Source organism: Mastomys coucha, unplaced genomic scaffold, assembly GCF_008632895.1.
Source record: "Mastomys coucha isolate ucsf_1 unplaced genomic scaffold, UCSF_Mcou_1 pScaffold11, whole genome shotgun sequence".
Lineage (NCBI taxonomy): Eukaryota > Metazoa > Chordata > Mammalia > Rodentia > Muridae > Mastomys > Mastomys coucha.
In genome coordinates, this window is record NW_022196893.1 from 16,935,090 (window position 1) to 16,951,862 (window position 16,773).

The 16,773-nt window shown below is 51.8% G+C and overlaps 1 protein-coding gene across 3 annotated transcripts in view; it reads left to right on the forward strand.

Annotated features, from left to right (window-relative positions):
* Positions 1 to 16,773, forward strand: part of Gramd4 (GRAM domain containing 4) — a 79,343-nt gene that overhangs the window by 2,085 nt on the left and 60,485 nt on the right. Inside the window, exon 1 of one of the 3 annotated variants that reach the window (XM_031352131.1) lies at positions 14,616 to 15,325. The exons of the other annotated variants lie outside the window; for them this stretch is intronic. Coding sequence (XP_031207991.1) covers positions 15,216 to 15,325 — 110 coding nt within the window. The 5' untranslated portion in view covers positions 14,616 to 15,215. Of the gene's footprint in view, positions 1 to 14,615; positions 15,326 to 16,773 lie in introns of those variants that run through there. 3 annotated transcript variants of the gene reach the window in all.

Genomic DNA, 16,773 nt, shown 5'->3' on the forward strand with positions numbered 1-16,773 from the left:
CCCAATCTCACTGAAGCCCAGCCAGGCAGAAGGGCTTGCCTTAGGGTCAGGCCCAGGAGGAGGGTCATGGTCCAGGCTCTGTAGGGTTTGAAATAAAGGACATTTGGAAGTTAGTTTTTCTCGGGTACCTGTTCGATGACATTGGGCAGGGCAGTGAGTATCCCCTGCCTCAGTTTCCTTATCGGTGAGTGACGAAAGACGAGATAAGAGTTACCAAGATGATGCGGGTTCCACGATGGCCAGACACACCCTAGGAGAGGAGTCAGGCGAGGCCATCCACCTTTTGCCTCTCAGGTGGCCATCGTGGCCCTGCAGAGATGTGGAGAATCTTCTCTCATCCTACCCACCGTGTTCCCAGGCCCGCTTGTGGACACGTAGCCTGATCCAGTGAGAGTGTTGTATTTATTATCCCTGCCCCGTGCTAGGATGGGGCACATCCACAGATGCTCTCTGGGACACCCTAACTGGGGGGGTCTCAGTCAATATGCCTGCTCCTTCCTCTCCCCAAGCTGTGTCAGGACGCTGGAGCCCCTGCCTTTGCTGTGGTATTGATTACTGAGCTCCCAGGGAGTACGGGCTAGGTACTGATGTCTAGGAGGTTGGATGCCCAGGATCAGGTTCTCTGTGGACCATCATTTCCCTGCTTTGCTTGGCCATCTGGCTGATGGTAGGCACATGGCTGTCCCACTTGGTCCCAGAGGTGTCGGTCTGAGTCCATGCTAGGACTTATTTCCTGTCAACTGTCCGAGTCAGTCTCAGAGCTGAGTTGTGTTTCTGCACAACCTGGGCACCTGTTTATCCTGTGCCTCCTACCCAGGCAGGCAGAGGGGTTTGTACAGAGGCGTTCTTCCTTAAGGAAGAACCAGTGGTCTCTCTCCAAACCTCCTGGCGCCCTCTGTTATCCTGGCTTCACCCGGAGTGGCGCCAGCAGACAGTGCAGTTGTCAGTGCCAACAGCCGTGGCCTCCGCTGTCCTCATTCTCCCTGGGCTTCACCTTCACCACCTAGAAAGAGGAGAGTCAGACCTGTTTCCTGAATCAACATTTCTGCCTCTCAACAGAGAGTGCTCTCTGCACAATGGAAACAGTGTCACTGGAGGCTCTGAGACACTCTTTCTTGGCTGTGCTCGTATGGTCCCAGCATAGAAAGTTACAGCTGTTTAGAAATAGCAACTCCAGCCGTGCCACATCTGGACAGAATTCATGTCTGGAGAACCAAAGGCTCAGTGCTCTGCTGTGGGATCTTTGTTGGCTAATGTGCTTCGTGGTGTTCCTTCCTTCTCTAGGGACACATGGGAGCCCTTTCCAGTTCCCCATGCTCTGGTCGGCTTCTCTCTAGAAGCCCAATCTACTGAGCCTTTACGGGATTGGGGTGCTCATGCTGGGGCAAGGATCGTGTTTGTGGGGACCATCCTCTTTGGAGAGCTGGGCTAAGCACCCCTGGCCTCTCTACTCTGGTGTTTGGCTTTCTTGGTATATCTTAATGGCAACACTTAGTGCGTGTGGTGGCAAGTGCCTGTTCGTGGGAGATGCAGTGACTGGCTTGTGTGCTGGGGCCACCTTTTCTGAGTTTCAGCATTCTTCCTGCTAGGTAGACGGAGAGTGTGCGGCTGGCCCTCTAGCAGTGAGGGGCAAGGCTGCGGCCCGCTTGTGTACGTGGCTGCAGGGACAGCCGCTGGCCACTCTTCAGTGTATCAAAAGTGGAGAGACAGCCTGAATCTAGAGAGATAAGATGGGAGCCGTGCACAGTGAGTCACAGGTGAATGTAGCCCGACTTGCCGTGAGGCAGATCCTCTTTCCCGGGCCTCAGGTGGCCATTTCCAGGGAGGCCTCCACCTCAGGGCAGTTTACCGTAAACAGGGCCTCTGGAAGGTTTGGAATGTGAGCTCTGTGAGCTGACTCGGACATTTGGTGCCTTTCATAGTGCCTTTGGGGCTGCTTTCTCCTTGTCTTTTCCCTGGTGGCTTCCTGCTTTTCTTCATTCTGGATAGAACTAGAAAAGGATGTTTAGAAAGGGGGCGAAAATCCTTAGCCAGGTATGGGTCAGCTTCAGGGAAGAGGCCTAGCCTAGCCTAGGTGGGTAGGTCCAGGACAGCTGTAGCAGGTCAGAGCCTGTAGCTGATGGAGAAATTCCCTATAAAGAAAAAAAAAAAAGCCCGTCTATGACAGACCAGGGTTTTCCTAATTGTAGAAAATGTTGATCTTTTCTCCTGGGGTGTCTGCGTGTGGCCAGTACCGAAGGCCTGGGAGGGGACTTTCAGCTATAAGTCACCACTAATATCATTTGACATCTGAAGGCCATTGTTAAGCCTGTTTGGTGTTTGAATTCTAACCAGGGTTGTGATTATACTTAAGCCTGTGATTAAAGTCCCCTGTGGTTAGACAGGAAGACAGGAAGCATTGGCCTGTCTTAAAAAAAAAAATAGCAAGAGAAATCAGAAATCAGTCTACACACTGCACACTGTGCCGAGTGCCTTTCAGGAATCCTCTCACCCCGTGCACTTTTACTGTGATCACCAAGTGAAGAAACTGAGGCACAGAGAGGCCCACAGCATGTTCAAGTGCTTGTTAGTTCCATAGCAGAACTAGGATTTGAACTTATGGCTACAGCAGCGCTAGGGCCCCCATGGTGACCGTTCTGTAAAGCTGAGTTAAAAGGGACCATGTGGTTTTTAAAGGCGTGGCAGTATTTCTTGGAGGGCCTGGTGACATTCTTCTGAGATATTCTCGTTTGTGGTTTGTTTTTGTGACTGTTGAGGGCAGGTTCTGTGGTGGGGCTCCATCCCACAGTAAGGGTACCTCTAACACAGAGAAGTTGGGGGGGGTTCTTCAAGATATAAGACTTTGCCCCCCCTTTTTGTGTTTTGTTTTTGTTTTTTGTTTTCCGAGACAGGGTTTCTCTGTATAGCCCTGGCTGTCCTGGAACTCACTCTGTAGACCAGGCTGGCCTTGAACTCAGAAATCCACCTGCCTCTGCCTCCCAAGTGCTGGGATTAAAGGCGTGTGCCACCACTGCCTGGCGACTTTGTCCTCTTTTCTGTCTCTCCTCCCAGGTAGAGGATCTCTCCACACCCCCGTTGGCGCCATGTCCCTTGTGTCTGGCAGCCTCTACTGATCTGAGTGGCTCTGAGTGGGCATAGTGCTCTGCCTCTCTGGGCCATTTGGCAGTTCTTATTGCAAAGACCCATGCTTTAGGGTTCATCTGTAGTTGAGCCAGGCTGTGTGACCAGGAGGGGCCAGGTTCTCTGACAGCTGCCGCAGGGAGGGAGCGAGCCTAAGAGAGAATTTGTTCTTTTTCAGCATCTTTGTTGAGGAATAATTCACATGCCACACTACCCGCCCCTTACAGAGATAATTTACTGCTTTCAAACCCATTCATAATCTTGTCAACTGTCACCATAAGCCTAAGAGGATGTTTCCAGAACAAGGCAAGGACCGGGTAGCTGGCACTCCACTGCTTCTTTCCCTAGCTAAGGCCATCACCACGATCATTTATCTATGGATTTGCCTCTTCTGGACACTTAATGTACCTGCAATCACATTGTGGGTGGCCTTTGTGTCAGCTGTCCTTGTTCATTGTGGGTGTGTCCTGGTGGCAATTGTGCCTGGTGTCCACCCATCCCCTTTCCTGGTCCTATTCATCCCCTATTTAAACACTGTTGTACCATTAACATTTGAAGCTGGTGTAGTTCGCTTGTTTCTGTTTGGACTAGTACCCATATGTTTAAAAAGTTGTAGATTACATTTATTTATGTTTGTATTTGTGGGAACAAAATGCCACAATGGATGCCAGAGGACAACTTTTGGGAGCCAGTTCTCTCCTTCTACCATGGGGTTCTCTGTCCTTACGGATGAAACTCAGGCCATCAGGTTAGGTGGCAATCTGTGTTTCCATCCATGATTATTAATGAAGTTTTCTACCTCACAGGCTGCCTTCATTTTTACCTTCTGTCCTTGTTTCCCACATATGTCTGGTTGTCATATTTCCTTAGGCTCCTCTTGACTGTGACCCTGTCTCAGACTTTGGTTGACTCCTTGAGGAGGGTGGTGGTCCGTGGGGCTCTGTGTTGGAGCCCACGTATCCCTTGGGAAGCCGCTCTTGAGGTTTAGATGGTTTCATCATGATGAGCCTGGGGTGATGGGTTTGGGTAGGGCTGCAACATTCTTGATGTCTGGAGTCTGTCTTTCAGTGGGACCCCAGTGTACCCTATCTGTCAAGGAGCCTTTCTTGGAGGCCCTCCCTGCACTGCTCTTTAGAAGGAATTCATAGTGTATCCTACAACTGAGGCAGGGGGAAGGGGCTCTGTCCACTCTCCTAATGGCTAAGAACATGAGTTATTTGGAATTCCATGTGGGTTGGGGAATTGTTTCTTCTTCACTTAGCCACTTATTAATCATTGATTTCTATTCGTGTTGATTCATTTCTCACACTTTATTGTACGATACCACTTGGCTTCTTTCCTTAACTCTGTTCTTTTGCGATTACCCCTGGGTCCCATAGATAACACGTCCCTGCAAGAGCCTAAGCTCTTCACTGCTGTTTGGCCCCTAGGACGTTCCAGGTTCAGGCCTGGGGTCTGCCCATTCTATAGGCAGCATCACAAACCCAGATCTAGTGCTGGTTGCTATTCGGGTTTGGTTGCTTCTAGACACCCCCCCCCACTCAAATGGAGGAAGAGGAAGTGCATGTGTGAACTCTGACCCCTATGCACCTGCATCTATTCATGAGCACATCCATGCATGGAGATCTGTGTCTATCACAAGGGAACTGTGTTCACAGATGGCCAGCTCTAGTCTGGTCACCCATGGATGGTTCTGGTCTCTTCTTGTAGATCAGTCTTATCCCTACCTTAGCAGCATAGAGCTAGGATCTTTCTCCCCGTAGCTACACATGCATTGAGTCCTTCAATGTCAGTGCTCACAAGGTGACATCAGAACTGTTATCTTGCAGCGCACAGGGAGAGTCTGTCAAACCCAGAGCCTTACCAGCCCACGAAGTGGGTATGTTTTGGGCCGGCAGAGTGTAGGGAGGGGCAACCCCACCTCCCCAGCGATGCTTCGGGGACTGGTTCTGTGATGGAGAGAGAAATAAGGGGGAGTTGTGGATGGAGGGACTTCTCTGCTATGCTCAACAGCCTAGCTGTGGGATGGGCACAGACTGGGACATCCCTTTGAAACTTGAGAGTGGGGCTCACTTTTGAAAGAATCCTCATAGTCTGGCCTCCTCAAGAAGGGAGGAGAAAGGCCGTGCTCACCTGGCAGCTTTGGAGTTCAGGAGATCTTTGATTTTGATCCTGGCTGGGTCTGTGGAGTTCCGAGATCTTTGACTTTGATCCTGGCTGGGTCTGTGGAGTTCCGAGATCTTGACTTTGATCCTGGCTGGGTCTGTCTCCTCTCTGCTTCTGAACTTGCCACTTCAGCAGGGAGGAGTCTTTGAATGGGTCTCTAAGCACAGAAGGCACACCCAGTGGCCTTTCTGGAAAGTGCCACGCATGCGCTGTAGTCGCCCATGGTGGGAAAAGGGGATAAAGTGGGCACTCCTTTGCTGACTTGGGCTTGGCTTGGTTCCACTTCCACTTCTTTAGAGTGGGCTTGATGGTAGCCATTGTCCTGTTCCAACTGTTCAGGTCAGCAGCAGCTGGTGCCTATGGCGGGGTGGGGGCGGCATGCACAGTGCTTATTTAGACAGGAATCGTGTAGGCTGGGGGTGCGCTGGGTGAAGGCTGAATGGATGGGTAGATATAGGTAGACAGATCTCAGGGCTGAGAACAGGCAGAGGGACACGGATATTTCAGAAGAATGTAGCCACCCGAACAGGCTCAGGAGACACCTGGACAGCACCTCTATTTCATGTTGCTGTCCGCTTGAGCTCAAGAGAGAGCACCGCAGACTACTCTTGGGCTCAATGAGGCTGTTTCAGGGTTGGGATTCTATTTTCTGTGTGATGTAGGCTGAGCTCTGTGTACTCTGGGATAGATGCCGCCCCAATCCCTGATGGTCTTTGGAAGTAAATAGAGGGGATGGGGGTGTGATCTGTACTGTCTACAGGGAGGGGCGTGCATACTGCTGTCTATACATGGTGACTGCTGCTTTTTCTCTCTCTATATTTTTTCCATATATATACATATGCATGTATATATGTGTATATATATATATATATATTAGAGCTTAGAAGCATTATAGAAGTATATATATATATTATATATTAGAGCTTAGAAGCATTTTCTCCTCCCACTGTTGAATACTGATATGGGGGAGAGCTCCTGGTTGTAGTTTAAGAAGCCCTGGCTCAAAAGATATCAGCTTCATCTGTATACCCAGCCTTGTCTCTGTACATGTTTATCAAGGATCTGCTTCATGCTTGATACTAGACAGTACCGATTATTGTCACTGTCCTCTGGGGCCTCATGCTGGAACGCCTGCCCGTTGTCTGAGAAAGCAGCCCTGGAAAGCATGGCTGTGTCAGTGAAGGGCCATCGTCCTTCACGGTCCCCTTGTTGTCCTACCCTGCAACCCAGGCAGGCTGCTGAGGCCTGTAGCTTAGAGGACACTTGGGAGGAGACCCGTGATGTCAGGAAGGCATACCCTGATGGTCCATTGAGTGAGCAGTGAAGCAGTGAAGCTCAGGGTGGAGAGATGGCTCAAAACAGTAGTCACCATTCTAGCAGAGGACCGGGGTTCAGTTCCCGGCACCCATGTGGCGGCTCACAACCATCTAACTCCAGTTCTGGTGGTTCTGATGTCCTCTTCTGGCCTCTGTGGACACCAGGCCCGCGCATGCGGTGCACACACATGCTTGCAGGCAAAACACTCACACATGTAAAATAAAAATAAATCTTTTTTTTTTTTTTTTTTTTTAAGAAACCAAGTTCTTAAAGAAAAAAAAAAAGAGGACAGGGCACGTGACACATGACTGGGGATGTGTCCTCAGGAGGCTGAGATAGGAAGACAGGTCACAGTCAACCTGGGCTACACCACAGGTGTACCTCAGTGCTATGACAGTCGCCTAGCATGTATGAGGCTCTGGGATTCAATACTTGGTACAGACTATAAATATCAATCAATCAATCAATCAATCCACAAAACTTCTGTGTCACAAAACCCATTCTGTCTTCGGAAGAAGCCTGTCACAGCTAGCTAGCTGCCCAGGGAATGGCTGAGAAGGCCACATGTGAGTAGTGGTTTTATGACTTGCTCCGGCCGGTCTGTAGGTTTCTAATAGGATGGGCTACTCTCTCCCACAGAGGAGTTCTCAGTCAAGTACAGGACCCTTCCGGGTTCTGGCGAGCCAGTGACTTGGGAGGGGACCCTGAGCTACAGGAGAAGATGTTGGTTTTTTTTTTTTCATCCCTAGCCACTGCTAGGCATCGAGGGAGGCGTATGAGTCACTTCACAAGTCTGAGAACTGGAACCTGAGGTTCGAGTGTGTGTGGGCAGGGGTGGAAGGCTGGCTGGAAGCCCAGCTGTCCAGAGTGATACCGCTCAGCATAGGAGAAAGGAACGCAGTCTGTGCGCTAGCTGGGGAGCCTCAGAATATGCCTCTCTGGGGTCTCATGCTAGCTTCAGAGGTTGGTGTCTGTAGCCTGCCCTTTCCCCACCCATTTTACCCATAGGGAATGGTCAGGGGTCTGATAGAAGAAGGTGGGGGTCATGTGTCATTTCCCAAGGCAGGGCCAGAGAGGTGGCTAGGAATGAGGGGGTAGGGTGGAGTGGGTGGGGGGATGGGACAAGCGTTGGGATGCAGGTCAGAGGTGGTGGAGCCTGGAAGAATGTGGAACGGCATGCTTACTAGATCCTGGATCAAGAAGGAAGGTGACATTTTGTTCAACAGCTTGCTGAAGAGTGCAGGGGTGTGTGAATCACTTCAGAAGGCATTTCCGTCAGAAGGTTTAAATACAGTGAGAACGAGGTGGGGGGTGGTGTGGAAGGAGAAAGATGGGGGTTGGGGGGGAGGAGTGGAGTGGAAGGGTGGGGACTCAGGTGCTGGAGGTAGAGTTCAGAGGAGTGATATCTGTGAACACCGGTTGTTGGTCTTCAGGGCCACAGCCCCACGGTGGGAGCGGCCCACGTGGGACTTTACCACACATTTAGTTGTCTTTGTAAAGAGGAAATGAGGCATGAGTCAGTCTCCGCAGCAGCACCAGGGTGGAGCCCCAGGAGGATGGCCTGGATGGCCTCCTACACACACACCCCCTCCGCCCTGCTGAGAGCCCTCCTCCCCTCACTGGATCCGAGGCAAGAGGCAAAGGGACAAGGGCCTGGTCAGGAGAGGCACCGAGGGCAGAGAAGGGGCTATGTGGGTGGTATCTAGTCCACTGGGGTTAGGGAGGTCGGGCATGTTGGGCTTGGTCTGGGCCATCTGCGTACTGCTCTCTGAGCTGAACACCAAGAATTGTGACCTCCAAGAGTGGATGACCCTGAGGTTTCCCTGGGATGGACAGGCCCTGTGATCCAGATGGTACTCGTTTTAAACCTACAGAAGATAGTGAACGCCAACAGGTGCCAGGTTGCTCGTGTTAGCTGTTGAATCTCAGGGCTGAGGAGGCCCACAGGCCAGCTCCCTAAGAGGAAGGCGAGCATTCCAGCTCCTTGAGCCCAGCAATACTGTGTGGATGAAGGGCAGGCTGGCTAGCTCCAAAGACAGCCACAGGTGGATGCTCTGTTTATGTTGATGTGTGTAGGGTGGGGCAGGGTGGGCTGCATATATATATAGGCAGGAAAAGGGGAGCTGGACCCTGGCCAAGTATTTTTAAAAGCCCCATCTGATCTCCTATGGCAACATAGCGCTGCACTTCAGGATTGCCCATCTATAGATGAGCCTAGGGAGTGGGGTCCTCAAAGCTGCAAGTTGTCTGTCATTCCTTTGGCCTCCTGCCTCTAAGCCTGCTCCAGGTACTCCAGCCCTTGAGCTGTCCATTCTCTCACCCTGGGGGACCACAGGGATCCTTCCTCTAGCCCTATATTCCCTGTCACTGGGCTAGGCTTTGGTAGTCCCACACAAGGTGTGGGAAAAGTACTGGATTGCATGAGTCTGGGTGGCGACCCTTTTTACCCTGACTGACTTGTGCCAAAGCCCTCTGCTCTTGATCATGCCATAATGCTGGGGCCTGGAGCAAGTAGCTGAGCCTCTTCTGAGTGTCTCTCATTTCTCCTCCAGAGTGAGGTCAGTGACTACCGAATGCTCTTAGGTCCTGAGATGTCACGTGAAAAGTGCCTACCCAAGCAGTGTCAGCTGTTGCTGAGTAAAGTCTGGGTCTGCAGTCTGGGAGTCCATAGCTATTGAGGCCCCTGCTAGGTGAAGCAAGATGTCTGCCCCAGAGCTCTAGAGGGGACCTTTTCCAGAGTGAGGGACCTTCTTTGAGTGGACTAGTTTCTTTAACTCCCAAAGCCACAGAACATCCTTAAAGGAAGAGAGTCCAGGAAGCTATGGGAGCCCTGGATGCTGGGGAGAGCTCTGGATGTTGAGGAGTTTGGAGAGCAGCAAAACCTCTGCTTCAAGTGACCCAAGGGCAGATGGCAATTGGGGGATGGATTAATTGGGCCCAGGGAGCGATGCCTGAGGTTGCCTGAGTGAGTGGGCAGGCCAGAGGATGCAAGGAGGAGGCTGCCATCCCTCTGCAGTAGCCCCAGAAGGGGCCATGTGATCTCCACATTGCAGATGAGGAAGTGGGCATCCAAGAGGATGCCTTTTGGCGGGGCCCATGCTCTTGACATCCTGCCACCCACTGTGGTCTATGTATTTCCAAAGGTCATTGTTGGTCTTCACGCTTATTCTTGGGCATGGGGCTTGAGGGGTAACCCTCAAGTCTTTTGTTGACCTCTCTCCTCAGGCTTTTAGGTGACCCCCCATCATGTGTACCCATGAAGATCCCCTTGTGTCTGTCTGAACCTCTTTACCTTCTCCTTCCTCCCCTGGGAGCCTCCTAGCTGACAGTGTCTGTGTGGTCGTCAGACTGTCATGTAATCCCCCAGTTCTTCCTAGGACCCTCCCAACATTTGCCTTTATGTGGCATGGTGTGTTCATTGGTACGAGACCCCGCCATGTAATGGATTCAGTGCTGCAGGGTAGGTTCAGAGCAGGGTAGGTTAAGAGAGGTCAGGTGAGGCCGGCGGCTCTAAAGCCAGTGTTTGTCCCCACTGCTGACCCGAGTGACTGAGCCAGAGGCTGGCGTAGACCCAAGGCTGTCACAGACCTCATTTTGGAGAAGAAGAGGGATTCTGGGAGATAGATGCTCAGCCACCAGTTCTAGATGCCACCACTGACATGACCTAGGGTTGAAAGTCTTGCTTGATTTAAACCTAGATTCATCAGAACCTGCCAGCAGATGTGGACTGATTTGAGTTGTGTCCCATGGAAAGACCATTTCCACCCCTCACAATGAACTAGGCACAGTCATGGGTGTCAAGTGACATCAGTGGGCTTGCAAGGCTAGCTCTGAACCTAAGGGATGGCCAGTCTGCCATCCCTTCTTCCCATTGCATTAGGCTCTACAAAGGCAGGTGTCTCCTCCCCTCTGTCCCCAGCCATTGGCTGAGGGCCTGGGACAGGCATTGAGAACACTGTAATGTCTGAGGGAAACCCATTGGTGCCAGTTGCCTGAGTACAAATCCTGTCCCCACGGCCTGGCTCAGTAAGCCACCAGGGCTTGTCTTGGCTGTGCAACAGGTATGGTTCAGTCTCTGCAGGATCCTGTTGCCAGGGGAGGGAGGCCAACTTCCCCTGTCAACCCCCTTCCCCAACCACTAACTTAATTGACAAATAAGTATTGTTCCTGTAAGGTAGGCGAGAGTGTATTTTTTTTTTTTTTTTGTAATTGAGTATTTAATGGTAGGATTGAAAATAGTCCAGGGTGTTGCTGCAGTGATTCAGAACGCGCTCAGCAGCGGGGCTTTGTTGAGGCCTTGCTCATTCATTGTGGGATTGGCTAACTGCATAGGCCTGGGTGGGGGTGGGGATGGGGGTTGGGGGAGGAGAGTGTGAGGAAGAGCTGTGTTGGGAGGTGGCACAGCTCCCTACACTTGTCAAGTGTAGACAAGTGACTACCCACCGGTGACAAGGGACTTAGGGCCCAATAGTTTCCATGAAGTGGAGTTAGCTCTGTAATTGGTTTTCACTTCCAGGATAGGCCAGCCTGAAGGAGGGGCTTTGGCTTCCTGCAGGCCACCTCACCACTTCTTCCTGATAGGGGAGTTAGTTCTGCTGTCTTGAGTGTGAAGGATTCTAGCAGCAAATTGAACTCGTTATGGCCTATTTATCAAGTATCTCAGAATCACACAGATATTTCGTCCTAAATTCTGTATAATTAGAAGATAGAAACTCTGCTTGGCCATTATTTTGGTTCACCAACGTAACCTAAATTAGAGCTTTCTCTGCATGCGTCTTCAGAAAAAAGAAAGCTTTTGAATAACGGCTCGAAAGGAATTGATTTTTATCTCCTGGGCTCCAGATGCAGGAGAGCAATGCAGTGGCTTAAGTAACCAAGAAGCTGGTCGCCTCTGTTTGATTTGTTGGGTTTTCTCCTTACCAGTAACAGAAAAAAGATCTAACTCTGGTCATGTTAAGAGCCCCAACTTCAGGGACCCCAGGTTTCTCACTGGGTCCTCACTGGGGTGGGTTTTTTTGTCCCCAGACCTTGGGTGAGAACATCTGCCTGCCTGGAATGCTCTCACCAAAAGCAGTCTCCTCGGGGGTGTTGAGAGTGAGGTAACATGGATGTGTGGCTTTCTGCTGTTTTTCAATTGCCTCATGCCTGTGGGTCTGTGCCCGTGTGAGAGCAGGTGCTGACCCCCTCTCTGCCCTCTGAAGAGTGGGCATAGGGCAGATGGAGGTGAATCCTCTTGCCTGGAGTGGTGGGGAAGGTCTTTAAGAAAGAATTTGGGCTGGGCATGGTGGCGCACGCCTTTAAGCCCAGCACTCAGGAGGCAGAAGCAGCCAGATATCTGAGTTCAAGGCCAGTCTGGTCTACAGAGTCAGTTCCAGGACAGCCAAGGCTACACAGAGAAACCCTGTCTCAAAACAAAAACAAAAACAAAAACAAAAACAAACAAGAAAAGAAGGAAGGAAGGAAGGAAGGAAGGAAGGAAGGAAGGAAGGAAGGAAGGAAGGAAAGAAGGAAGGAAGGAAGCAAGCTAGCTAGCTAGCTAGCTTTGGGCCTGGGGAGCTGGGCCAGTGGGAAGGGTAAGGTACCTGCTGAACAAGTGTGAGGATGGAGTTTGGATCTCATCACCCACATACACTTGAGAAGGAATGGAGCTCACCTGTAATTCCAGTTTGCAGGAGGCAGAGACAGGACCTCAAGCAAGCTGGATGACCAGACTAGCCAAATTGGTGAGCTCTGGGTTCAGTTGAGAGCCCCTACCTACCCATAGAAGACAGAGAGCGATCGAAGAAGACATCTAGAGTCAAACTCTGGCCTCCACGTCCACCATACCTACCACAGCTTGTCTGGAGAGCCTGGCTCCTGCCTGGCGTGGTTTCGTCCCTCCCGGCTGCCTCCACTCTCTGGTCCTTCCTGCTGGAGGAAGGCAGAAGCGGTTTCATCAGGCAGAGCTGGCTGGGTTAGGATGCCTCTCTGTATCTTTTAGGCCAGGCCAGGTGCAGAAACCTGCAGGTAGAGGAGCCAGGCATGTGTAGACATACTTGGAGTGGACAGCTTGGGGCGTAAGCGGGCAGGTGAGGGGTCAGAGGGAGGTTCCCAGGTCTCCTGGAGCTCCAGGCAGAGGGTGACATAGTCTCTGGGTAAGGAGAGACCTTGCAGGTAGCTCTGAGCAGGGCAGGCAGGTTTCTCAGGAGGCAAACCAGAGTTAGGCACAGGGGCAGTCAACCCTGATGGCATAAGAGCCTGTTCCTCTCCTGATGACAGAGTCCCCTGGGAACTTTATCCCCGTAGGGGAAAGTTGGGACACCCCCCCCCCCAATGCAAAAGCATAAGGGAGCCAGCCTGGGAGGGAGTAGGCAGGCTCCCAGGCTCCCCACCTTTGCCATCTTGTAGACTTTCTGCTGATGTGTGTACACACCAGGGAGTTGGACCTTTAGGTGTGGATCCAGCTCTCAGCTCCACTTTCCTGTGCCTGCTACATGTAACAGAACCATGGAGCTGAGAAGTAAGGGATGCAGCTGTCTGTACCCGCCAGTATCAGGCCCTGTGTTGAAGTGACCCAGGCTCATGGGAGAAGCCTCTCTGTATCTGTACCCAGAGCAGTCTGGGTGATTTGAGTGTGGGAGGTATCCACTAACGGAGCAGGTTTTTTTGACCTAGCTACTTTCCAAAGCAAATGTGTCTTCCCGCTCCACTCTTACTTGCTTTGTGATTCTCTCTTTAAAGCCACGTGAGACAGGAACACCCCCTGCAACATGCACACCTGCGTGGCCCCTCATGTGGAAGCCTGTTCTCTGAGTCTAACAGCCATTATCTTTAGACAGTAGCAGGGACCACTTGCAAGACACCCCTGAGGCAGGGCCCATTGACTGCTGGCATTCCCGTACAGAAGGGAGCAAGGAGAGCCAGCCACTCTCTCCTATGCTCCCCAGCCAGCTCTGTGCATGCCTTTGCCCTAGTTTCGTGTGGCCTTGGGGTCTTGGAAGGAGCTACAGGATATAGAGGCTGGAAGGTTAACTGTAGGGGCTGGGGGTTCCACCTATGCAGCTGTGGAGAAGTCATCATCCAGGCTGAGTGGTGTTAGGGGGGTCACCCATGCTCTGTGAGTGAGTTCAGTAAACACATTGGTGCATCAGCCTGGACACTGGTGGCGTAGTACTTTGGTCTGTCCCTGGGACTATATCCGGGGAGAGCAGACATTTGTTTTTGTCTTCCCTAGAAAAGTTCATTCAAACCCGGTTTTTATCACCCATGGCTATCTGTGAACCTGATATTCTGGGCTAGTGCCCCTTAGGGACACTGGGGTCTCAAAGGAAAAGGATTATAGATTCTGAGAGGAGGGCGATTCTGATTGAGGCAGCTTAACCCTTGAGGGGGATCGGCTAGCCTCTGCCGGCCACGGGGAACCCTCTTCCTGCTCCATACCCCTGGCTTCTTCCGGAGCCCCTTCCCAGCTGTGAGGGGAATAGCTGGGTCCTATCTGGGAGGCCAAGACAGAACATTTAGAGAATCACAAAGCCCCTACCACATGGCACGTGGCTACCCTGTCTGCAAGGTAAAGGGTTGAGAGACACATGACTTGTTAGGGATCTGTGGGTTCTTCATTCTGCATTCTGGGTTCTTCAGGTTCCTGGCCTTCACTATTTCACTACCTCGACCACCACACTGCTCATCCACGGGGTGAAGCAGGTGGCTATTAGGAGTGGGCATGAGCCGGCTGTGGGGTACACAGGGGGGTTCATCATGTCACCGTCCTGATGATAGCTCTGGTAGCCTGCATAATGTGGAGGATGTTCCCTTTGTGGACACTCATTGTCATGGTCCCAGGCTGATACCTTGAGGGGAAGTCAGAGGCCACTACACTGAAGTTTCTCTCTGTTGTCTCTGTCTGGGCTGATGAGGAAGGCTGTGGTAGCCAGGCCCAGCTCCCTGGCTTCTGTGTGGAAGGACTTGAGCTGTGTGTTGGAAGGCCAGGGAGTGGAGTTCGATGGTTAGGTGGCATCTCTGAGTCAGGCATCAGTTTCTGCAGATGTGCATGTGGCATGATGACAGCTGTCATGCTCCAGCCTGAAGTAGGACCGTAGACATAGGACCCTGTGACGCCCGATGGAGCTTGTACCTGGGACCTCTGTGGGTGGAGGCAGTACCTCTCTGGCTTCAGGGTATGTGTGCCTAGCCCTTGCTTTTGGTCTTCCATTTCAGCTAACCGCCAGGCAGCAGTTTTTAAGCCTCTGGAATTGGGAGGTGAGGCCCTACAGAGCATGTTCTCTTTCATCCCAGGACCTGTCCCTCACGGCACCCTGGCCACCCCTTTGTAAAGTTCCCTTGCTTCACAGTTGACTCAGCTGCTGTCTGTCTGGTGGAAAACCAGGAGCCTCCCTTCTTCTCCACATTTCTTGTGAACCTGTTCATCCGGCCCAGCCAGGTCTTCACAGCTGCCTTCTTGAGACCTGCCCACCCCTGGGACTTAGGGCCAGACCTTTGAGCTCTGGGTCGTTTGGCCTGGAGGACTGTGTAGTGGCTGTGCTGCGGGAGTTGTCGCTGTCCCATGAAGAGGGAAGGCCTCCGCCAGGCGCCAGGTGTGGCCTTGGAGCGGTGGTGTGATTGTGGAAGGAGACATGCCAGGAGGCAAGGCCATGTATCAGTTGGACTTTAAGGCTTCAGAGCTTGCATTTTCCCAGAAAGAGATCGGTCTTAGCCCCGAGGCCTGTGGGCATGAGACAGTGCGGTGAGTTTAGGAGTTCACTGAGATCTCCTCTGCCTTTCCCGTTTTGAAAATCCTTTCAGCTGGTTTTCTTATTTTCAGTAGGACAAAACAAGTGCACCTTTTTTTTTTTTTTTTCAAATCTGAAGTTACTGTTTGCAACAACTTTACACAGCTCCATGGCTTCTGTGTGGAAGGACTATGTTTGACACAGCTCTGGCTGTTGTCACCTTTCAAAGCAGAGAGTGGTCTATTCCGGTCAGATGCATTTATTGATTTTCAGTTTAGTTTATTAGGGTTTCACTGCGGTGGCCGTTTTCTGGTGGGACTCCGGTGAGTCTTTGAGATGTTTGGGGTTCTCTTGCTGCCATGATAAGTGGAGCTGGGGGATAAGGTTGTTGGAGGGAGGGGACAGTGGGGTGTGTGGACAGAAAGCAGAGTATGGGGGGTGTTGGTCCAGGAGGGAGATGTCAGCTCCCATCTTGGTTCTTGTCCCTGTGTTCTAACTGTAGAAGGTTCGGGACTTGATCCAGGTGATGCTGGTCTGGATCTGGGAGGGGCTTTTTTCAACGTTCCTTTGGAGCTCTGCAGCAGGATATGACTTAGGATTTGCCAGCTGTCGGGTCCTGGCTCATGGATGTTTCTGGGTGTGGGTTGAGCTATGTGGGGGTTAGTTCTCAGCAAGGACCCATTGCAAAAGCGATGGGAGCCCTCGACTGTAGACTAGGGGACCTTAACGGTAATACGGCCTTGGTGTGGCTCTGAGCTCCTGGAGAGCAGGGACACTTGATTATGGATACAGGAGCTGAAAGTCAAGTCCACAGCTGTGTGGACTCCGGAGACTCGGGAGCTCTTGAGGAGATGCCCTTGCCTGCCCTGAGGCCTATTTCAGGCTGGGGCTGGGGAGTCGGGGGGACTGGTGAATGAACCAGGGGAGGCGTGCATGGAAAATGCTGGGGACAGGCATGGGAAGGTCAAGATGTGTACCTGGCATCTGCTGAGATGTTGTGACGTCAGGTCTGTGTGGTCTAAGACCTTAAGAGAATCCAGAACATGCAAACAGGAGACCCTTGGAGATCTGTGCCCATTGGGGCCCAGGGCAGGTATTTCTCCTGTTAAGCTGAGTGGGTGTGGGCCTGGGTACACCGGGAGCTGTGCATTCTGGGATACTGATGCTGAGCTGGCTGTCGGCTTTTCCTTCTGGATAGTCTCGTTGATAGAGAATTAATATCACCTGGAGTAGGATTACCCGACAACCCAAAGTAGCCAATGAACTTTGTTCTTCTAAACAAGACTCTGTGCTCTGGGGAAGATGGGAATGTCCCACCCAACCGTCAGTCCCTCGAAGTGCAGTAGTCCCACCCACCTCTGGGTTATACCATCCTGCCTTTGGTTAGAGAAAGCCATGGGTGGGTGTCTCATAGTCCTTGCTGGGTAGGGACTCCCCATTGTGGGGTGGGGGGGGGATGTCT